We start from the raw sequence: 24,432 nt of genomic DNA, 5'->3' as shown, positions 1-24,432 counted from the left end.
TTGCATCGTATTTCATTTGAAGTTACCACCTATGAAATACTTCTATACTGACTTTTATTAAGTAAAATTTCTGTGTGTTTATGACTTTACTGAATTGAGAATTGAGTTGTTTTTTTTTTTTTTTTCACAGAATGGTTTAAGAAGTTTCTTTCTGGTACAAATAACTTTTCTTTTAGTTACTGTGGCTTTGTAGCCTCATTAGTAAAGCAGCAGCTGCATTCTTCAGTCTGCTGTTGGCATGCTCGAGTAGGACATGGGTGCAGCCGTGTGAGGAAGGGAATGGAAGGGAGGCACGAGAAAGCGACGACTGGGCAGTGGAAGTCGGCCAGCGGAACGGCTGGAGAAAGAAAGAGCCACTTTCGCTGACCCAGTGGTCCGCTCTCGCGGTGAAAGGAGCCAGTGGGGGCAAGGAGAAAGGGGTGGGGGGTGCTGAGAGAAATGAAACACCAGACACAGTGCGTAACGTGAAAATCATTCATTATTAAAAAGGAAAATGTGTACACATTCTCAGACGTCGACAGTACAGTTCAAACAAACACAAAAAAAGATCAAACGAGAACAACAATATTCGTTACAAAATACACATCCAACCAAACATATTATCCTAATTTCCTTGTTTCAGTCTTTGGTTTCTAGCCTTCGTCCTCAGGAGAAAAGCTATTACATTATAATTTGCATCACAATACGTATATGTTTACATATACAAGATCACATCAGATTAGCACACAATTTTTACAATACGATTTCCGTAGCAGTTAACGAGTGTTTTGGAGCGAAAATTTTAAGGCACAGCTGTAGCGTTTCCCTCCCGCCGACAAACAACAAGTGCACTTTGTAAATAAATTTAGTTTTAGAGGCCAAGATAGGAATGTTTGTCGACAAGAGGGAAAGCAAACTGAAGGTTGAATCAAAGTCAATGTTCGGAGTTTTTTCTCTACTGATTATTGTCGAGAAGAGAAGGGAAATATTTGAAAGGGTACAAGAATAAGATTCTTGGGATAGAAATGATCGCTGAACAACACTCGAGATGCAAACACAAGAGGAGCAAGCAACATAAATATCGAATAACTTAGGCTGGGAGATACGCCCAGATATCAACTGTCTCTCTCTATTTCTCCGAAGCGGACCGCCTTGGCCCGATTCGGAGAGAGCAGCGCCGACGGCGGTTCGACGGCCGATACACCACACACGAACACACGCGCACGCACTGCTCGCCGCTGACCTTGCGGCGCCGCATCGGTATCGGTGTCACGGCCGGCGGGTGCGGGCGGCCGGCCAAGGCCGCGCCAGTCACCGGCCACGGAGGCCGAGGTCGAGGCCCCGCTCGAGGTCTGCGGCTTCCGATCGGAAGCCCCGCCGCCGGGAAGGAGGAGGCTGCGCTCACGAGGCGCAGACCAGGGGCCTGGGGCGGGACGCGAACCCGCGACCGCCGTCGGGCCCGCGCGGCATGCGCAGCACGTTGTCCGGCAGGTGCGTGACGCCGCTGTTGGAGCGGGGGCGGAAGTCGGACTCGCGCCGCTGCGCCACCCAGGGGCAGAGCTCGGGGGCGGTGCGCGCGCGCGTTACCTGCCGGTCCTTGGCGGCGACTATGGTGGCGGCGCCGGCCGTGCTGCGGATGGCCGCCGACACGGCCTGCACCAGCGGCGCCACCGGGATGTTGTGCGGGTTGGAGGGCGGCGGGCGCGGCTCCGTCTCCGCCTCGGAGCAGCTGCTCGAGTAGTCGCTCGTCACCAGGCGCGTCACCACCGACTTCCTGTGGTACGGCCCGGACGACACCGAAGACTTCTTGCGCGGCGGCTGCTGCTGCTGGCCGCCCGCCGCGGTCGTGTTGTTGTTGGCGTCGTGCGAGACGAGCTCGTGCACGGCGACGCCGCTGGTGCGCGCGCGCCAGCCCGCCAGGGCGCGGTGCGCGCTCTCGGTGGTGGTGAACTCGACCAGCGCGCACACGGTGCCGGCGAGCTCGGGGTGGCGCGCCAGGAAGGCCCTGGCGTCCTGCGGCACGGGGTTGCCGGGCCGCACGATGCGCACCAGCGCGATGTCGCCGTAGCTGGAGAAGAGGTCGGCGACGCCCTCGATGGTGGGCCTGTCGGGCGGCAGGTGCGCCGCGACGACGGTGCGCGACGGCGCCGTCTCGTCGTACGCCGGCAGCGGGTCCACCCTGCGCAGCTTGGTGCCCGCCTCGTTGATCTGCAGCTTGGTCGAGTAGCGCTCGAGCGCGTACGCCACGGAGCGCCAGTCGCGCGCCAGGTGCTTCACGCGCTTGAAGCTCGAGATCAGCTTCAGCGACACGTAGCCCTCCTTGTTCCTTTTCACGTGCTTCAGCAGGAAAGCGTCTTTGGTGATATTCACGTCGGAGAAGTAGAACTCCACTTGGGCTACGATCTTCTGCGCGAGCTCGTCGTCGGGCGGCACGAAAGGGGGCTCGTCCTTAGCGGGCTCTTCCTTGGTCGCCGCCGACGGGGAGCCCGCCGACGGGGTCGACTCAGCGGCGTCGGAGCCGCAGTCGGACATGTCGGCCAGGTGCGCGCCCTCTTCCGCATTGTGGTCGAACGTCAACGAGATGTCACTGTCGATGGACGAGATGCTGTCGCGCGTGTCGGAGTGCTTCATTGGCGGCGGCTCGAAGGGCTCGGCCTCGGGCCGCAGGTTGCTGAAGATCACTGTGCTGGGCATCACCACTGTCGGTTCCTGCATCGTGTCGCGGTCCTCTCAGTCGGCGTCTCCGTCGGCAAGTCTCAGTTCGGAACGCGGTGTGGAGCTGAGCGCGCCGCTTGAGCGAGTCCCGTGACGGAGTTCCGCTGCTGCTGGACGCTGTGCTCGCGTTCCCGAGTACCCGTACCGTACACTCGGCGTCGTGTCTGTGTCTGTCGGGAGACTGGAGTGCCGCTTGCCGGGGACGCCGCCTTAAGTACGCTCCCCGCCAGAGGGGCGGCGCCCCCCTCCCGCGGGCGACCTCTGCGCCGGCCGCCCCCCTCCCCCCCGCCGCGCGCCGCGACGCCCAGTCACCGCCGCGGTCCGCGCACTTGCTCGGCTTCCGGAAAGCGGGCGTCGCCGGCTAGCGCCACCTCGGCGCGCGTTATGCAAAGCCAGCCATCCTTGCGGGGCTGCGCCGTTGCATCACGGTGACCGCGCCGTTAAACCCTTTAATCTGCCACGACAACTTCGTCTCTGGCGGATAAACATTAATTTGCTGCGTCGTAAAGCGAACTTCCCACGGCATACTGATTTTCGTCTCGGATGCGCATTGTCTACGTCTGATCAACTTTAAATGCGAGCTTGTTAAGTCAGGCTTTACATTACTTGTTACTCATACGGTATCTACTAAGAACGCAGTATGTCATTCTCAATGGAGAGAAGTCTTCCGAAGTAAGAGTGATTACAGGTGTGCCGTAGGGGAGTGTCGTAGGACCGTTGCTATTCACAATACACATAAATGACATTGTGGATGACATCGGAAGTTCACTGAGGCTTTTTGCGGATGATGCTGTGGTGTATCGAGAGGTTGTAACAATGGAAAATTGTAGTGAAATGCAGGAGGATCTGAAGCGAATTGACGCATGGTGCAGGGAATGGCAATTGAATCTCAATGTAGACAAGTGTAATGTGCTGCGAATACACAGAAAGAAAGATCCCTTATCATTTAGCTACAATATAGCAGGTCAGCAACTGGAAGCAGTTAATTCCATAAATTATCTGGGAGTACGCATTAGGAGTGCTTTAAAATGGAATGATCATATAAAGTTGATCGTCGGTAAAGCAGATGCCAGACTGAGATTCATTGGAAGAATCCTAAGGAAATGCAATCCGAAAACAAAGGAAGTAGGTTACAGTACGCTTGTTCGCCCACTGCTTGAATACTGCTCAGCAGTGTGGGATCCGTACCAGATAGGGTTGATAGAAGAGATAGAGAAGATCCAACGGAGAGCAGTGCGCTTCGTTACAGGATCATTTAGTAATCGCGAAAGCGCTACGGAGATGATAGATAAACTCCAGTGGAAGACTCTGCAGGAGAGACGCTCAGTAGCTCGGCACGGGCTTTTGTCAAAGTTTCGAGAACATACCTTCACCGAGGAGTCAAGCAGTATGTTGCTCCCTCCTACGTATATCTCGCGAAGAGACCTTGAGGATAAAATGAGAGAGATTAGAGCCCACACAGGGGCATACCGACAATCCTTCTTTCCACGAACAATACGAGACTGGAATAGAAGGGAAAACCGATAGAGGTACTCAAGGTACCCTCTGCCACACACCGTCAGGTGGTTTGCGGAGTATGGATGTAGATGTAGATGTAGAAGTGCATTTACTTAGATTCTAAACGCCGTTCTTACTTACTTCAGTGAGGCTGCATCTGACGTAAACACGGCAGCAAAAGTAGGCTCAATCACTGGAGACAATGTCACAGCTTACGCCAAAATCTTGCATACAAACACATACGAGGACCAGCTCTAAAGCATTTTTTAAATTTTTTTGTACTTAAGGGGGGTAGGACGTCAAACGGGCCGACTTGGAACAGGAGAGTCACCACAGGATATTTTAATTTCTACTGTCTATACTTTCACAAACAAATTCATAAAACTTTGTTGCCATGACCAGGGAGGATTGAGGACTCACACTCATCGCAGAGGAAGTTCAAAAACTTTTGCAAAATACTTTTTTTTACACGTGAAATTTCATCATTTTTTTCACTTATTACTGGCTGCATTTGTTGCTATAGGTACACTTTTCTTCCTAAGTAAGAGAGATTCTTCGATGAATTTTTCATAGCATACAAACAGTAGTTACAGGTGTATGAAACTCTAGAAATTTCCAAATCTATCAAAAAACTGTGGAAAAAATTGAGATAATTAACTATAAAACTTGAATTTTTGTAAACATGAAGTTTAAAATGTAACAGTTCATTCATTTTTTCATAAATTAAATAACTTCTAGAGTTTCATACACCTGTAACTATGGTTTATATGCTGTGCAAAAGTCATCGAAGAATCTCTCTTACTTAGGAAGAAAAGTGTACCTATAGCAACAAATGCAGCCAGTAGTAAGTGAAAAAATGATTAAATTTCACATGTAAAAAAAGTGTTTTGTTACGTTTTTGAGCTTCCACTGCTATGAGTATGAATCCTGAATCCTTCCTAGTCATGCTGGCAAAGTTTTATGAATTTATTTGTAAAAGTATAGACAGTGGAAATTAAAACGTCCTGTGGTGCCTCTCCTACTCCAAGTCGGCCCGTTTGACGTCCTACCCCCCCCCCCCCCCTAATTCTTCAGACTAATAAAGCACCGGCCTAGACTGTGGTTCTTAGACTAATAAAGCACCGGCCTAGACTGTACTTCTCTGGGTTGACCTTAGGGCCGCTGGTGTTTGCAAGAATTCTAATTTGTTCTGATGAATTCCTCAACCCTCCAGCGCAGTTCTGTACTAGCATATAAACCCCTTAATATGCTGCGACAACACCACTTCTGGTGGATAAAACGTTCCTGTGTTGCGTAGCACAGTGAAGATTTTCGATCTATCCTTTCATTCATCATCTCATATTTATTTTTATGATGACTAGTCCGGATCGACTTTAAACTCGAACATTTTAGGTTAGGCTTTACATTGCCTGTTATAGATGCGGTATCTAATAGGCGCACTTATTATATTCTAAACGCCGTCCTTGCTTACTTTAGCATTTAGCAGAGTTGCGCTGTTCCGAAACTAAGGTTCGGTAGTTTCTGTACACTACCAAATGAATGTCTAAGGGGGAAACTGAAGGCCGACGATTTCTCGTTATTTTATATTTGTTTGGTTCTTCGTTTTGCATATAATCAGAGCCGCCCTTCATTTAGTGTTAGTCCATTGTGTATTCCATATTCTTGCAGAATATAAAATCAGGTTTTATACAACTAGCTTGTAATGTTTTTTTTTCCCCTTTTGTATGTAAATCACCAACTCAAACTGTAAACGGCCGGGCTTGTTGGTCCCGCGTTGTTCTTCCCGTCAGTACTTTTGCCAATCTGGTTTACCTGTTTGCTTCCTGCTTCGTTTCCGCTACAACGTGCTCTGTACTCGCTGGACGCACACCGCGGCCTACACTCGCCCACGGCAGCGCTCGGGGTCACAGCACAAAGTGTAGGCGTCCTGCTGTTCATTGCACATTTCTTTACCCAAGCAATCGTCCTTTCTATTGTCGGGAGCCGCTTTGGCATGGGCTTAGATTTTACCGTGCCTAGAGCAACGGCTGTTTTCTAAAGTCTTATACGAAACTTTTATTATTTTCTCATACGTATTACTGCGTGTAAAAATTGTTATTAGCTCCGGTCTCTTGTTTATTTTCAGTATCACACCTGATGATGGGCATGTAACAACCGGAAACCGGTCGAGGTTTAAGCACTAGAAAATAAAAACAACCTTACGACTGAAGCGGTATTTGCAGCATCTGTTATAATGCTCAGTTGCCGAAGTTCCTCCAGCAGGATTATTTGTAATAAAAATTAGTTGATCGCATTACTTTTGATGCAAGTACAGTGTACATGCACTACTACAAAAATATACGATTATTCTTGTAATTTTGTACCAAACAGAACATTGTTCATCATAATCAAAGGCAAGTGTATCATGTCGTTGTTTATAAATCGAAAGCTGTTTGTGAATAACAGATACATGTTTTACATAAATTCAACGGAGTAATCTAGGGATGTTTGACATACGTTTGTTTTGCGGTCTTTTTATTTTACCTTTTTATTGAAGAAGCTTCGTTTTCTAGCGCTATATGATAAATCTGTATTTGTTTCTCCATTTTTACTCACCATCTCTCTGTTTTTGTGTTACAAAAAAATGGTTCAAATGGCTCTGAGCACTATGGGACTTAACTGCTGAGGTCATCAGTCCCCTAGAACTCAGAACCACTTAAACCTAACTAACCTAACGACATCACACACATCCATGCCCGAGGCAGGATTCGAACCTGCGACCATAGCGGTCGCGCAGTTCCAGACTGTAGCGCCTAGAACCGCTCGGCCACCCCGGCCGGCTCATGTGTTTCAGATCAACAATTTTCACATAAAGCGTAAATTCGAAAATTCGATTTTGCTGTAAATACTGTTTGCTATAAAGTAGCAGACAAGAGGATAACTATGTGGAACAAAAGTGTTCAGTAGGTTATCCGGCCCTTCATCTATACTCATTTTCTAGACGGTTCACTGCTTCCAGTATTTAAGGGAATCTAGTAAGACACTGATCGCACATACAAAGAAAGTGATCGCTATAATGTAGAGCCCAATCGTATGCAACACACCAAATGTACAGGTAACGTGGGTACATCCTTAACTGACGAAAGCTACTAGGAAAACTGCGCTTACGTACCGTAGACTATGGTAGCCTTCAGCAGTTTTGCAACTCTAGTGTTTACATATCTGCTCTCGTATCTCACGGAAACACAACAGAAAACGTAGGCTGCTACAACGCCAGAGGTTACCACAGAATCCTACACACAATACGAGGACATACATGTGTTACTCATCGTCATCATCATCATCTAAATGCGTTCCGTCCCCTTTAAAGCTAGTCCAGCCGTCTGTTCTTGATCTTAATAAATATCTTCTGCCTCTTGGTTTATATTATTATAGCGGTTCTTCCACCTGTTACACGGTTTATGTATTCTTTTCAACTTATCTGTTACTAGTTGCATTTAATTTATTTACACATCCAGTTTCGGTGTTCCATTACACCAAGTTGTCCTAACAATCGTCGGTTGACGAACTAAGCGTAATTCAGGGACCGGCGAACAATGCTTATTTAATATTGGCTCCTGTTATGACTGCATACGAGATTGGATTACTTCCAATTTACACTGGTCAAGGACATGAAGACGGCGTACCGGAACAACGAGACTGACCGCGTAAATGCAAGATAGACGCCTGCAGTTGTTGTAATTCTCATTTCATATCAGATAGACAAAGTCCCTGTAATCGTCTATTACAACCATAGACATGCAGAGATTTATCTGATACTGTTTTATTGTGTCAATTGTGTTTTACATATTCAGTCCAGCTCGATTGCCAATATTTTTTTTATCCAAAAAACTATATCTAGGTACGTATCTATGGAAGTTCATTTCACATTCTTCTATTCTCTTTTCATTTCTCTTCTTCACGGCTCGGTTTTTGCAGCCATAGAGCAGTGCGGGTATACCCATAACCTTGAAGAATTTTAGTAATCTCTGTGAAGTTTCTTTCCTAACGTTGTGCATAAAGTTCCACAGAATCACTCAAACAGATCTGAGGGTAGCCGCGCGGTCTCAAGCGTCTTGTCACGGTCCGCGCGGCTTCCCCCGTCGGAGGTTCGAGTCCTCCCTCGGGCATGGGTGTGTCTTGTCCTTAGCGTAAGTTAGTTTAAGTTAGATTAAGTAGTGTGCAAGCTTAGGGGCCGATGACCTCAGCAGCTTGGTCCCATAAGACCTTACCACAAAGTGTCTTCCTAACGGAGAAGTCCAGATTGTATTCTGTAGCCATATTACTTAAACTAAAAACAGCTTCTTGTAAGTCATTTTCATTCTGACTACTTAATGATTACCAGACTTTTTTCTTTTTTTGGTCGATACTAACACCGCTGAAAGTTGCCCATCTGATAGTTTTAGGAACAACATTGCTGGTACATACGTTGCACCGTCAGACGTATCAGAAGGATGTTCACTTATGACTTTTGTCTCGGTCCTCTAGGACCAGGATCCTTTACCTCAAATTCATATATTTACCCTTCTCCATCACCTCTGAAAGTTTGTAACATCATCACGGAATCAGCGTTGTACACACCGCAAGCCACGACACAATGCGTACCAATATTATCGACTTTCTGTCCTATCCCATTCGCGTTCTGAGCGAGGATTAAACGCCTGTCTGCCTGTACATCCGTACCTGCCATAATCCCTCTTATCTTATCTTTACAATCCACATGCGAGATAGATGATGGCGGCACAATACTGGCCGCTCACTCATCTTTGAATGCAGGTTCTCTAAATTTAGCCAACAGGCTATGGCGAAAATCATGTCGTCATTCTTCTAAGGATTCCCATTTGAATTCCAGAACATTTCTGTTACACTTTAATATAGGCTAAACAGATCTGTTATGAACCTAGCAACACGCCTCTGAATTCGTTCAATATCTATTCTCATGCCTACTGAAGACGGACTCCTAATACTGGAACCATATTATTGGTTGTAGTAGCGTCTTGTATGGTTTTCCTTGCATTTTCGCAAAACACTTCCAACAAGCCTAGGTGTGCCATTCACTTTCCTCGATAGTGATTTTGTCTAATCGTCCAGTTTCATATCGCTTCTTAATATTACACGCTAAATACTTATACGATCTGTTGTTGTTAATATTTTCATCTCTAATCTTGCACTGAAGCACTTCTTTTTTAACCTAGTTCAGTTACGTGGTCTTTGGTCACTGATAAAAGTGTTACATTTATAATTGCAAACGCAAACTGACGTTATTTTTTCCCTGATATTGGTAAACAAGCTCCCTGGTTGTCGGGTAAATTACGTGAAGAAATATACCAACCAGTTCCATTCTTATTATGCCAAGCAGAGTTTCAGTTTTTCACCTGTTTTCAATTTGGTTTACTTACTTACGTCATTATTATGCTTTAAACGCCATATCTGCCTAGTTCACAATAGCAATTTCTTTTCGCTACTTCGTTTACCAAATCGTGAATTTAATACTAGGTTATAGTTATATGAATTTACTTTTATTCCGCATTTTGTATATCAAAGAGCAGTTAAGACCCGAAACTTGTCACGGCACACACAAAGAGGAGCTAGACTTAATAAATTCAAAGCAAACTTGAACATATTCTGCGGTATTTATTTTTCGTGTGGTGTGATTTTCGATTTGCAAACCCGACACAAATAGACAACTGAATACATTTGTTAATGAAGGTCTTACAATTATATCTAAATTAGAAATTTATTTTTTTGTGCAATGACTTTAACCTGCGATCTAACGTTGTAACGGTGACTACTCTGCAACGGTTACGCTATCAAAGATGAATTTTAAGCCGCGAGGTTCTATATCACACCTTTCGGAAGGAGTACTTTGCACAGCTCTTCACCTTCATTGTATCTTCATTTTACAACAATTGTCAGTTATCGCATGGCGACAGTCCTGCAAGTAGGGCATCGGTTAACAACAAGAATAAATACTGCAGAAGATCCACCGTCCGCGCTTCAATTTATAATCATCGGTTGTTACTGCAAGCAGGGACACAAGAGTACGTTAACAAGAAAAATTTCACACTACGTGTTTCGTGCACTGCAATCCAGCTGGCAATTAATGACGTTGTTGCTTAGCATCGGAATTGAGTACAGCATGTAAAAACTCTAAAAGGTTATACTCCACGTGGGAAATAACATTTGCAGCTCTTCTTTCGACGAAATGCTATTTAGAGGCCTAGCTAAAACTGAAACAAAACTCCTCGCGCACAGGCCATGAAGGTACCGACCGGCCGCCGTGTCATCCTCAGGCCACAGGCGTCACTGGATGCGGATATGGAGGGGCATTTGGTCAGCCGTATGTCAGTTTCCGAGACCGGTGCTGCTACTTCTCAATCAATTAGCTCCTCAGTTTGCCTTACAAGAGCTGAGTGCACCCCGCTTGCCAACAGCGCTCGGCAGACCGGATGGTCACCCATCGAAGTGCTAGCCCAGCCCGACAGCGCTTAACTTCGGTGATTTGACGGGAACCACTGCGGCAAGGCCGTTGGCCCAGAGGCCTAGCTACAGATGGAGAAATGTTGTTTAGATACCGGTTCCAGTCTAAGGCAACATATGTCATCACATATCTCTATACGGTTTGACGTCAGTAAGTAATGTTAGAGAGCATTCTCAAAATCGGCGATTCCTAGGGCCTGTAACTAATCTGGTGTATTAGCCTGCCTTTTTCCTAGAAATTGTAAAATTTTATCAAACTTTCTGATTGTTTTACTCATATTTCAGAAAAATTTGAAAATTGGACTACTAAATCTGTATTTTGTCTTTTTGTGCTTTAACCGACGTCACTGCTGCAGTCCCAGTCTGCGTTCGCTTTGGTTATCCTTCGGCGAATGACTAAGTGTGGTACTCTGTGTATACACGCAATCCCTCAGACATCAGGTTAGTTTCTACATTACCTCTGATAACCGTTAAACATAAAAAGACGAAAAATCCATATTTAGCGCCCGTTGCCAGGCTACTCTTGCTCGTTTCATTTCGTCTGAATTCTTATGCTTCTTCTAAGTTTGATGGTTTACTCAACGCTGGCCAACGGACAACAGTTGGTGGCACGAGGCAGTGAGGAAAAGACTATTGCTCTGTGCAGTCTTATACGGATTAAATTTTATTGTTCAATCACTCCTCGTTAAGGGAACATGTGCAGCGTAATGGTCTATATTAATGTTATGTCAGTGCTAAATGTACAGCAACTCCTCGTGTAATGACAGAGTTCCAACATTCGTGAACGTCGCACGGATTACGTATGCGTTCAACTTTATGACCTCAGTCAAATTCTTATTATGGAAATGTTTTGATTACTTTAGCCGCTGCGTGGTGTTAAAACTAATCAGACTGCTTTCTCTGTACCTTGCAATACATGCAACTAGAAGGTGCCAGGTAAACAACCTGAGTGATACCAAATAACTTGCGACACCGTTTACTGTCTGTCACGCGGTATTCTAAGAATTCTGGCAGCCATATAATCTGGAGTGTGGAGTGAAAGTGTGGGAAGCGCATATTGCGTTAATTTCTCCAAAGTGAGTACTGAAGATTCTGTAATTACGTCGTACGATGCAGATAACTGACAATCCACGAATGGGCATACTTCTGCGAAACCGGTCTTCCTGCACGTAAATGAGTGCGATAAGAGAGCTACTTAGAAACGCTGACGACAGTATGGTTGCCGTATCCCACAGATAACAGCGAGTGTATCTCTTTATACAGTTTCTCTGATAAAACTATCCTCGCATTGACACTTCACTCAGGTGGCTTACGTGACACATACTACGTTTCCATCCCGAAATAGAAATTCATAATTTGATAGGAGCGCTCAGACTGATTTATAGTACTTTCAATAGCATCGTGAAGCCTCAGCTAGGTAAGGATGAGTCACTTGTTTCAAATACGATCAGGGACATACTACGTTTCCATCCCGAAATAGAATTTCATAATATGATAGGAGGGCTCAGACTGATTTATAGTACTTTCAATAGCATCGTAAAGCCAAGGCTCAGCTAGGTAAGGATGAGTCACTTGTTTCAAATACGATCAGGAACTCAGCACGAAACATGCTTACAGCCTAAAATTAGAAAACGACAGGAACAACGTCTGATATCATAGTTAATTCAAAATGCTGTTTAACTTTCAAAACTGCACTCATATATTCTTAACTAAAAATACGAACTAAATTTCGTTCTTAGTGGTGTGCTGGTTGACGCTGTCATGCCGATTAAATATACAGGGTGTTACAAAAAGGTACGGCCAAACTTTCAGGAAACATTCCTCACACACAAAGAAAGAAAATATGTTATGTGGACATGTGTCCAGAAACGCTTACTTTCCATGTTAGAGCTCATTTTATTACTTCTCTTCAAATCACATCAATCATGGAATTGAAACACACATCAACAGAACGTACCAGCGTGACTTGAAACACTGTGTTACAGGAAATGTTCAAAATGTCCTTCGTTACCGAGGATACATGCATCCACCCTCCGTCGCATGGAATCCCTGATGCGCTGATGCAGCCCTGGAGAATGGCGTATTGTATCACAGCCGTCCACAATACGAGCACGAAGAGTCTCTACATTTGGTACCGGGGTTGCGTAGACAAGAGCTTTCAAATCCCCCCATAAATGAAAGTCAAGAGGGTTGAGGTCAGGAGAACGTGGAGGCCATGGAATTGGTCCGCTCTCTACCAATCCATCGGTCACCGAATTTGTTGTTGAGAAGCGTACGACCACTTCGACTGAAATGTGCAGGAGCTCTATCGTGCATGAACCACATGTTGTGTCGTACTTGTAAAGGCACATGTTCTAGCAGCACAGGTAGAGTATCCCGTATGAAATCATGATAACGTGCTCCATTGAGTGTAGGTGGAAGAACATGGGGCCCAATCAAGACATCACCAACAATGCCTGCCCAAATGTTAACAGAAAATCTGTGTTGGTGACGTGATTGCACAATTGCGTGCGGATTCTCGTCAGCGCACACATGTTGATTGTGAAAATTTACAATTTGATCACGTTGGAATGAAGCCTTATCCGTAAAGAGAACATTTGCACTGAAATGAGGATTGACACATTGTTGGATGAACCATTCGCAGAAGTGTACCCGTGGAGGCCAATCAGCTGCTGGTAGTGCCTGCACACGCTGAACATGGTACGGAAACAACTGGTTCTGCCGTAGCACTCTCCATACAGTGACGTGGTCAACGTTACCTTGTACAGCAGAAACTTCTCTGACGCTGACATTAGGGTTATCGTCAACTGCACGAAGAATTGCCTCGTCCATTGCAGGTGTCCTCGTCGTTCTAGGTCTTCCCCAGTCGCGAGTCATAGGCTGGAATGTTCCGTGCTCCCTAAGACTCCGATCAATTGCTTCGAACGTCTTCCTGTCGGGACACCTTCGTTCTGGAAATCTGTCTCGATACAAACGTACCGCGCCACGGCTATTGCCCCATGCTAATCCATACATCAAATGGGCATCTGCCAACTCCGCATTTGTAAACATTGCACTGACTGCAAAACCACGTTCGTGATGAACACTAACCTGTTGATGCTACGTACTGATGTGCTTGATGCTAGTACTGTAGAGCAATGAGTCGCATGTCAACACAAGCACCGAAGTCAACATTACCTTCCTTCAATTGGGCCAACTGGCGGTGAATCGAGGAAGTACAGTACATACTGACGAAACTAAAATGAGCTCTAACATGGAAATTAAGCGTTTCCAGACACATGTCCACATAACATCTTTTCTTTAATTGTGTGTGAGGAATGTTTCCTGAAAGTTTGGCCGTACCTTTTTGTAACACCCTGTATAGGTATAACGTTGCAAGGCGATATGAAATGTAACGAGCACGTAAGGTCGCTAGTAGGGCAGAGGAGAGGTCGACATCGGTTCATCATGAACATTTTAGGTAACTGTAGGTCGTCTATGAAGGAGACCAAGTGTAGAACATTTGTGCGACGCATTCTTGACTACTGCTTGAGTGTTAGGGATTCTCAGCAGGTCGGATCAAGGGAAGACATCGAAGCAATTCAGAGACGTGCTTGATTTGTTACTAGTAGGTTCCTTCAACACGCAAGTGTTACGGAGATGCTTCATGAACGCATATGGGAATCCCTGTTGAGAAGATCTTCTTTCCGCGAACCGCTGTTGAGACGGAGTGCAGAACGATCCTACTGCCACCAACTTCCATCTCGGGTAAGGGACGCGAAGGCAAGATAAGAGATACCATCACTCGTACGGAAGCACAAAGATAGTAATTTTTCCCTTGCGTCATTTGCGAGTGGAAGAGCAGTGGTACAAGGCACACATCACCATGCACCGCACGGTGGACTGCGGAATATGTACGTAGACGTAGGTGCAGAGGCGGACGAAGATTGCGTGAACTTATCCGCAGTGATCTCGTTGTCGAAGGGGTTCTGTGGCTCGAAAAAGAAAATGATGAACATTGCTCCAATATTCTGCACTTAGAAACTGGTATTTGATCTTTCGAAGCCAGAGAAATCAAGTGCTGTGAGTCGTCTGTCGGTGGAGCAATCTGTCATTGATATTTTCTCTTTTGAAACCAACTACGGAACTGAATGTTCAATGCGTATCCGCGGTAGCGGTGAAGAAGATCATTGACGAAGAAAAAGCCGCCGTGCACGACAGGAGATCCACCTTGGTGTGAGGAAAGCTGGCCTACAGTTGCCGAAGTGCCAATAGTCATTCAGCAGTAGGATTCTTGTGAAACACAAAAAAAAAAAAAAAGTCGTAGCGGATGGGTCGAGATTTAAAGAACACCTCCCAGTTTGGTGATCAGTCTTTTCTGTCGCCACGCCCTGTCGCATTGTGAACCGGTTTCTGCTTAGCATTACTGACCGACATTCACCGAACACTGGTTCACCGTCGAATGTAAAGAAGAAACACTGCAGTGACGAAGCTAATGTAGCCAAAAAATTGGAATGTTACGGAGGACGTCATGCAGAAAGTTAGCTCGCTACTTTTAGTAATACCATAGAAAATCTCACTGCTGTTAGGTGTCCATAGACGTAGTTTTTTCTTGATGAAAACGAATACTGTTGCTTGTAATGCGGAAGAAAGCAGAAAAACAGCCTGTGGACAACCTAACCATTGTATGTCTTACAAGTATTGGAGTGACTAAACAAAAATCGAAGCAGTGTGTCGGAAACAGCAAACAATGACGTCTCTTCCCCTTTATTGTTGAAGTACAAACATTCATCTATATGCGTTAAAATGGATTCTGCAAAAAACTAGCTTATGAAACTCACATTGCTCTTTTCCTTTACGAGACCATGAAGTAAGTACATAACTGCGCCCGGTTACATGGCGTGTTCCTTCACTTCCGGAAGGCATTCTATACAGTTACGCGCTGCGACCTATTCCACAAAATACGAATCTGCAGAATACCTACCCAACCCTATGACTGAACTGAAGAGTCTCTGGCATACAGAACGCTCACTATCCGATCAAAAGTACCCGGACACGCTATGTGATGCGGAATCCACAACTAGATTCTATAACAGGCGGACCCGACAACATAAAAGGAGGTGGAGAGTGTTGTGTTGTCAGCAGAGATGCACAACAGCAGAGTGGGCCCGCCCAGTGATTTCCAAAGGGAATTAATCACTGGGAGTTACGTGCGTAACAAATCCATCAGGTACATTTGGACCCTTCTAAAGCTGCCCAAGTTGACTGTTGGTGATTGTGAAGTATTAACGCGTACGAATATCCACAGATTGGTTTTCGTGAACAGCTCGAGAACGTTCAAAATGGCTCTGAGCACTATAGGACTCAACTGCTGTGGTGATCAGTCCCCTAGAACTTAGAACTAATGAAACCTAACTAACCTAAGGACATCACACACATCCATGCCCGAGGCAGGATTCGAACCTGCGACCGTAGCAGCAGCGCGGCTCCGGACTGGAGCGCCTAGAACCGCACGACCACCGCGGCCGGCTCGAGAACGTTACCAGCCATCATATATAGGAGAATGTTTTTCGTGAGTAGCTCTCTTACTGCGCTTAAGAAAAAGCTAAAAGCAGAAGTATATGAACACACTGTTCAGCATTGTGCACTTCGTACGTTAGAGGAATAGTTCGGAGACGACGATTGCGTCAACATAACAAGGCATCCCGTCATAAAGGAGTATCTTTAAGGCAATGGTTCGTGGTCAATACCATTCGAAAAACAGATTAGCTTGCCCAGAGTACCGACCTGAACCGAATGGAATATCTTTGGGATGAGTTAGAACGTCGACCCCGCTCCAGTCCCCAGTGTCCAAAATCACTGCCTACTCTGGCTTCAACTGTTGAGGAAGAATGGACTGCCATTCCTCTGCGGACACTCAGACACGTTATTGAAAGTGTCCCCAATAGAGGTCAAACCGGCATCAAGGTGAATTGTGGTCACACCCGCATGTTAATGTCCAGATAGTTTTGATCACTTAGTGTAGAGGGAGGGTCGTAGGCCAATTACTGTCCAAGATATAAATGATATTGTGGATAATGTTGGAAGCTTAATGAGGCTGTTGTATATAAAGTCGTATCCCCAGAAAATGGCAGCGAAATGCAGAATGATTTGCAGAGGATGGACATTTGTTGTAGGGATTGGCAATTCATTCACAACATAGTTAAATGTGATTTGCAGTAGTGTTTTAGAACATATACTTTATTCGAAAATTATGAAGTACCTCAAAGAAAACGATTTATAGACACATAGTCACCACGGATTCAGAAAATATCGTTCTTGAGAAACACAACTAGCTCTTTATACTCATCAAGTAATAAGTGCTATCGACAGGGGATGTGAAATTGATTCCATATTTTTAGATTTCCAGAAGGCTTTCGACACCGTTACTCAAAAGCGTCTTCTAACCAAACTGCGTGCCTACGGAGTATCGCCTCAGTTGTGCGACTGGATTCGTGATTACCTGTCAGAAAGGTCACAGTTCGTAGTAACAGACGGAAAGTCACCGAGTAAAACAGAAGGAATATCCGGCGTTCCCCAAGGAAGTGTTATAGGCCCTCTATTGTTCCTGATCTATATTAACGACATAGGAGACAATCTGAGTAGCCGTCTTAGATTGTTTGCAGATGGTGCTGTCATTTACCGTCTTGTAAACTCATCAGATGATCAAAACGACTTGCAGAATGATTTAGATAAGATATCTGTATGGCGCGAAAAGTGGCTATTGACTCTGAATAAAGAAAAGTGTGAAGTTATTCACATGAGTACTAAAAGAAATCAGCTAAATTTCGATTACGAGATAAGTCACACAAATCTGAGGACTGTAAATTCAACTAAATACTTAGGGATTACAATTACAAATAACCTAAATTGGAACGATCACATAGATAATATTGTGGGTAGAGCAAACGAAAGACTGCGATTCACACGCAGAACACTTAGAAGGTTCAACAGGCCCACCAAAGAGACTGCTTACACTACGCTTGTCCGCCCTATTCTCGAGTATTGCTGTGCGGTGTGGGATCCACATCACGTGGGACTGACGGATGACATCGAAAAAGTACAAAGAAGGACAGCTCGTTTTGTGTTATCGCGAAATAGGGGAGATAGAACCAGAGACATGATACGTGAATTGGAGTGGCAATCATTAAAACAAAGGCGTTTTTCGTTGCGACGGGATCTTCTCATGAAATTTCGATCACCAGTTTTCTCCTCAGATTGCGAAAACATTCTGTTGGCACCCACCTACATAGGGAGAAGTGATCATCACGGCAAAATAAGAGAAATCAGGACTCGCACATAAAAATTTAAGTTCTCGTTTTTCACGCGTGCCGTTCGAGAGTGGAACGGTAGAGAGACAGCATGAAGGTGGTTCATTGAACCCTCTGCCAGCACTTTATTGTGAATAGCAGAGTAATCACGTAGATGTGGATGTGAAACATTGTGGATACATACGCGGGAGGGCCAGTTTCGTTTGTTTACACCGTTGTCAAACAATCACTGAAACCAGTTAGATTCATTACAGGTACGGAAGCATGCGTACGGGCAGGAGTGGAATGAGCCATTAAACCCATCAGCGGAAAGCCGACGTGAGACTGAGATTCATTTGAAGAATTCTAGGAAGCACAGTCCACCCACGAACCTTTGGTTTATAAAATTCTCATACGACTCATACTTAAACACTGTTTCCCAATCTGCCATCTTACCGAAAATACAGAAGATCCAAAGAAGAGCATCGCGATTCGCAATGAATTTGCTTATCAAGCGTGAAAGCGTCACGGAGATACTCATCCAATTCCATTTGCAGGTGCTACGAGAGTGTATTGTGCACACTGTGGCTTGCTGTTGAAATTTCAAGACCGTAGCCTACGTTCCTAAAAAATAAAGCAAGATGTTGCTTCCTCCTACGTATATCTCACGAAATGGGAGGGAAAATGGAAGAGATCCGACTTCACATGGGAGCTTACCAACAGTCGTTCTTCCTGCAGACTATTCGCGACTGGAACAGGAGCGGAGGCAGTAACAGTGGTACGCGAAGTACTCTCCGCCACACAACATAAGATGGCTTGCGGGATCTATATGTAGATACAATAAACCCATAATGTGCAGAAAATCTGTCGTTAAAAACGAAGAACAGAAGAATGTGCGTGGCATGTGCATCTCAGAAATAAATATGTAGTGTGAATTGGTCGGTCGATACGCAGCTCCATACCTGTTCTATATTCACCTGTTTCAAACATTTAAAAGAAGATGTGTACACATAAAATTGTCTGCTGTGTCATCAAGGTCAGCTACAATGTTTCTCTAAAACAGCTCATTTAAGAGACGTTGCTGTTGTATTTGATGACGCTGTCCGTGCTACTCTACCTTGTACAAGCTTGTCATCTCCGAATAACTACTGCCACCTACGACCTTTTGAACCTGTTTACTGTTTTTATCTCTTTTTCTACAATTTTTACCCCCCACACTACCCTCCATTAATAAACTAGTGATCCCTTGATGTCTCAGAACGTGCCCTATCAACCGATCCCTTCTTTTAGTCAAGTTGTGCCACAAAATTATTTTCTCCCCAATTCTATTCAGTACCGCCTCATTACTTACATTATCTATCACTTAGTCTTCAGCATTCTTCTGTAGGACCACATTTCAAAAGCTTCTATTCTCTTCTGGTGTGACTGTTTATCGACCACCTTTCATTTCCATACAAGGCTACACCCGAGACAAAAACGCACAGTAAACATTTCTTGACACTTCAACTTATGTTCAATGCTAACAAATTTCTCTTCTTCAGAAACGCTTTTCTTGCCATTGTCAGTCTTCTTTTCATATTCCCTCTACTTCGACTACCATCTGTTATTTTGCTGGCGAAACAGCAAAACTCATCTGTTACTTTTAATGTTTCGTTCCTTACTCTAATTCCCTCAACACCGCCTGATTTAATTCGACTACATTCTATTACCCTTGTTTTGCTTTTGTTGATGTTCATCTTCCAAGACGCCGTCCATTTCATTTAACTGGGGTTGCAAATACTTTACTGTCTCTCACAGAATTACGATTTCATCGACAAACCTCAAAGTTTTTAATTCTTCTGCTCTAACTTTGATTCCTTCTCCAAATTTTTCTTTGGTTTCCTTTACTGCATGCTCAATGTGCGGATTCGATAACATCGGGAATAGGTTAAAACCCTGTCTCATTCCCTTCGCAACCACTGCTTCCCCTTCATGCTTGTCCGCAGCTCGTGGTCGTGCGGTAGCGTTCTCGCTTCCCACACCCGGGTTCCCGGGTTCGATTCCCGGCGGGGTCAGAGATTTTCTCTGCCTCGTGATGACTGGGTGTTGTGTAATGTCCTTAGGTTAGTTAGGTTTAAGTAGTTCTAGGTTCTAAGGGACTGATGACCATAGATGTTAAGTCCCATAGTGCTCAGAGCCATTTGAACCCCTTCATGCTTCTCGAGATGTAGTAGTCGTAATTGGAACATTATCTTAAAACGGATTTAAATTCTTCATTGTTTACTTGTTGTTGTTATGGTCTTCAGTCCAGAGACTGGTTTGATGCAGCTCTCCATGCTACTCTATCATGTGCAAGCTTCTTCATCTCCCAGTACCTACAGCAACCTACATCCTTCTGAATCTGCCCTCCAATACTAAATTGGTGATCCCTTGATGCCTCAGAACATGTCCTACCATCCGATCCCTTCTTCTAGTCAAGTTGTGGCACAAATTTCTCTTCTCCCCAATTCTATTCAATACTTCCTCATTAGTTATTTGGTCTACCCATCTAATCTTCAGCATTCTTCTGTAGCACTACATTTCGAAAGCTTCTATTCTCTTCTTGTCCAAACTATTTGTCGTCCATTGTTTACTTATGAATATTAATTTTAGTTGCAATGAAGGAAAAGTATTTAGCATGACGACTCGAAGAGAAATCAATTGAAACTGAAAGCATGCTAGCTAAAGAAATTCCGTAAAGCAAAGTCGGTTGATTTAATTGGACTCGGGAAGAGATATAAAAAATATTCTGCAAACGAATAGCAGAAGATTGCTCCCATTTTAAATGTATTTGCAACTAGAACGGTAAAAATGTTAAAGCGTATTAAAGCTGTAACACTGATGAAAGTATGGCACACAAAAGCCCCAAGTTAAGATTGCTGTGTGAAGTGTCAAATTACGAAACTCCATGGACAAGTCGCGTAAATCGCTTCATTACTTGACGCAATATCGCTCCGTCGGTTATTATTTCCTCTAACTGATACACATACACGTAACAAACACCGCAACAACGCTTATCGCTAATCCTTGAGCTGCCTTACCGGCTAGAAAACATTGACAAAAGAATATGCATCCAAGGACATGAGAACATAGTTCCGCTAAGATATCCGTTCCGTCTTGTTTTCGCAGCATGTTTTTTTCAGGAATTGCTTCTGACGTCAATGGGCTGTTTTGGAAGGGACGCTAGGGAAGAATCTTTTCATTCGAGCGTGACTCATTTGTTTGTGTCTCACATGTTCGATACCGTGAATCGACCTCTGTTTCCGGAAGAAGTGCACTTCACAGAATAGTGACCTTCAGCTCGAGATATACAGTACACACTAATTAAACAACAATGATGTGCTTTGCTTCTTTTCGGCTGAGTCAACCATATATGGCGCCTTTCCTGAAATGTGTTTATCCGATACGGAGGCACTTCGGTGAAATTGGTATCCCACAGAGATTAGTTTTAAAAAAAGTAAGATGAGGAACGCGCTAACTTGCATGGGAGGTGTTAAACTTTTTTCTGATTCTCATTGTGGTTCGTATCTACGACGCACATCACCTGATTAATCTAGATAGTTATAAGATTGTTTTTCACACAAAAATCGTATTTGGAGCTGACGAGAATAACGATTTTCGAAGCTGTTGTTGTTTGGTAACACAGTTAAACTACTACTGAAACAAAACAATGAATTTTGCTACTTTGTTAAGAATCAACAAATGACTAGGCACTCGTGTAACTTTGTTCTGAGCGGTCAGCACTATATTTTATATATTTATCGTGTCAGAAGCAAACTAAAAACAATATTAGATGCATTACTACATACATACATACATTATGGTTTATAAATTAAACTAGTCAAGAATAAAATAAATGATTAGACACAGATTGTGTTGTCAAACATAAGGTAATTTTAATCTATGCAGTGGATGCCCAAAAATTTGAGACGTCCAGTGCACTTTGTGTAGCGTTTACGAGGTCCTCCATGGTGCACACAGTTGGAGGTAATGTGCATTGTAGTAGTTGTGTTGATGTCTGCACGGCAGCTCCGCAGTCACACTGGAGAGAGTCCACCTGGAAGCCCCACCTCTCCAGATTACTCTTGGATCTTGTGTCAGAAGAACGCAGGTGGTTGAGTGATTTCGAGGTGGACCATTTCTCTGTGTGGCCTGGGGGAAGAACTTCTTGCGGGATCAACCACTCCTCTAGATGCTGGCATCTGACCTGCCATCTCTTCTCCCGGTGTTGATGTGGAGTGTCAGCGAGTGGTTCTGTACTATGAAGGAAGCTCTTTCTAGACACAAGTCTTTGCTGTGCCGGTTGGTGGCCATGTAGTGGGTGGGCTTCGGATGATAATGCCTTCTTCATTTCACTCCGTGCTGCTGTATCTCTTCGGATGTCCGGGGGGCTATGCTGGATAAGCAGTACAGTTTTTCCACAGGTGTGGCTCTTAGACAACCTGTAGTGATACGACATGTCTCATTCAGAGCAACATCAACTTTCTTTGTATGTGTAGATCTGCACCATACTGGGCAAGCGTACTCAGCTGCAGAGTAGCAGAGGGCTAATGCGGATGTGCGCACTGTGTCTGGCTGTGCTCCCCATGTTGTTCCAGTCAGCTTCCTAACCACATTGTTCCTGGCAGCCACTTTTTGCTTTGTTTTTAAGCAGTGTTCCTTATATGTAAGAGCACGGTCCAGAGTGACTCCGAGGTATTTTGGAGTCTTGCAGTGTTCTAAAGAGGTTCCTTCCCAATCTATCTGCAAGGTTCTACTAACCTGTCTGTTTCGGAGGTGGAAAGCACAGGTCTGGGTCTTAGAAGGATTTGGTTTCAATTGATTGTCCCTGTAATAGGCAGTTAATTCTTTCAGAGCATCAGTTAGCTTCCGCTCCACCCTCTCAAAGCTGTGATCTTGTGCTGTGATTGCTCGGTCATCTGCATATATGAAGCTTTGTGTTCCTTCTTGTAACGGCTGGTCATTAGTGTATATATTGAAGAGGGTGGGTGCCCGTACACTGCCCTGTGGCAGCCCATTTTTCTGCTGCCTCCATCTGCTTCTTTGTCCTTGATATTCCACAAAATATCTTCGGTTCTGCAGAAGATTTCTAATTAGACAGGTTAGTTTGTAGTCCTTGGTGAGGTTGTATAGCTTCAGCAACAAGAGTCTGTGGTTGACAGTGTCGTAGGCGGCTGAAAGATCTAGAAACACCGCTCCTGTTATCTGCCGCCTTTGGAAGCCGTCATCTATATGCTGTGTCAAATTCAACACCTGTGCTGTGCAGCTCTTCCCTTGTCTGAATCCTGCCTGTTGAGGGATCAGTAATGGTTCTATCATATCTGTGATTCTTTGGAGGATCAACCTTTCCAATACCTTATACAGGTGGCATAGGAGGGAGATCGGCCTATACCTTTTGGGGTCATCCCGGTCTTTCCCTGGTTTATGTATAGCTATAATTTTTACTTTCCGCCAAGATTTTGGTATCTTGCCACTCTTGACACAATTATTCATTAGCTCGAGTAGCCAGCACTTTGCGCCTGGACCAAAGTTCTTGATCTGTTCACTTCTTATGTCATCTACCCCTGCTGCTTTTCCGACTTTGCACTTATTTAGAGCTGAGTCGAGCTCATTCAAACTGAACGGTCGAGAGAGAGTGTTTCCCTCTTGTTCGGGCTCTCTCTCCAGGGTTAGTCTCCCGATTTTACTGGTATGGTCAGGTTTACCATTTTTCAAAAGCTGGTGTGCGATCTGGTCTGCCTTCACATTTGTATGCGTATTGGGTTGGGAGGTATCATTGTTAAGGTGTCGTAACAATGTCCAGGCCTTTTGACTACTTCTACTCATCTCAAATTCTGTCATCAGTTTAATCCACTGTTCTCTCTTCGCCTCAGAGAATGAGGAGAGAGTATTTTGCGCAGCCAGATAAGTCTCCTCGCTATAAGGGTTTTCTTCATATAGTCAATAGTATCCGTCCAGCAGAACAGCTGTTTCAGGTGTCACACCCTGCAGATACATTGTCCTACACCCTCTTGGAATTGATGCCCGGGAGCAATATTTGACAGTTTGAACAAAGCTGTCATACTCTTCAGGAATAGGTCGCACAGACTTAATCTCCTTGTCCAGCATCTTAGCAAATTTTTTCCAATCAGCTTTCTTGAAATTGTATCTCCGCTTGAAATTCACCTCCTGTGGCCTTATTGCTGGAAGAACTTGACACAGTAGTGGCCTGTGTTGCGTCTTTGGTATGGGCGAGCACACTGATTTGGAGCAAAGCTGTGTGATGTCTTCACTCACAAAGAGGAGGTCAGGGTTAAATCCACGTTGCCACCTGCCACTGTTGAAGGAAGGGGGTAGCTTGCTGTCGTGTATAAGAGACAACTGGCAGGATTCAGCCCAGGAGAGGACTGCCTCCCCATTTTCGTCATCTTCAGAGTATCCCCACAAATGACTATGGCTGTTAAAGTCACCGATTACT

General features: G+C 44.8%; 1 protein-coding gene across 1 annotated transcript; it reads right to left on the bottom strand.

The window, feature by feature from the left end:
- Nucleotides 1-460: 460 nt before the first annotated feature.
- Nucleotides 461-2,866, bottom strand: LOC124612723 (la-related protein 6). Its single transcript, XM_047141085.1, has one exon. It carries the CDS (start codon nt 2,692-2,694, stop codon nt 1,381-1,383), a length of 1,314 nt encoding a protein of 437 aa, XP_046997041.1. The 5' UTR covers nt 2,695-2,866; the 3' UTR covers nt 461-1,380.
- Between the last annotated feature and the right edge of the window lie 21,566 nt (nt 2,867-24,432).

The sequence above is a fragment of the Schistocerca americana genome, chromosome 4, assembly GCF_021461395.2.
Source record: "Schistocerca americana isolate TAMUIC-IGC-003095 chromosome 4, iqSchAmer2.1, whole genome shotgun sequence".
Lineage (NCBI taxonomy): Eukaryota > Metazoa > Arthropoda > Insecta > Orthoptera > Acrididae > Schistocerca > Schistocerca americana.
This window is presented reverse-complemented; position numbering and strand designations above follow the sequence as displayed.

Coding starts and splice junctions, on each gene's coding strand:
- LOC124612723 (XM_047141085.1), bottom strand. CDS start 2,694: ATGCAGGAACCGACAGTGGTGATGCCCAGCACAGTGATCTTCAGCAAC.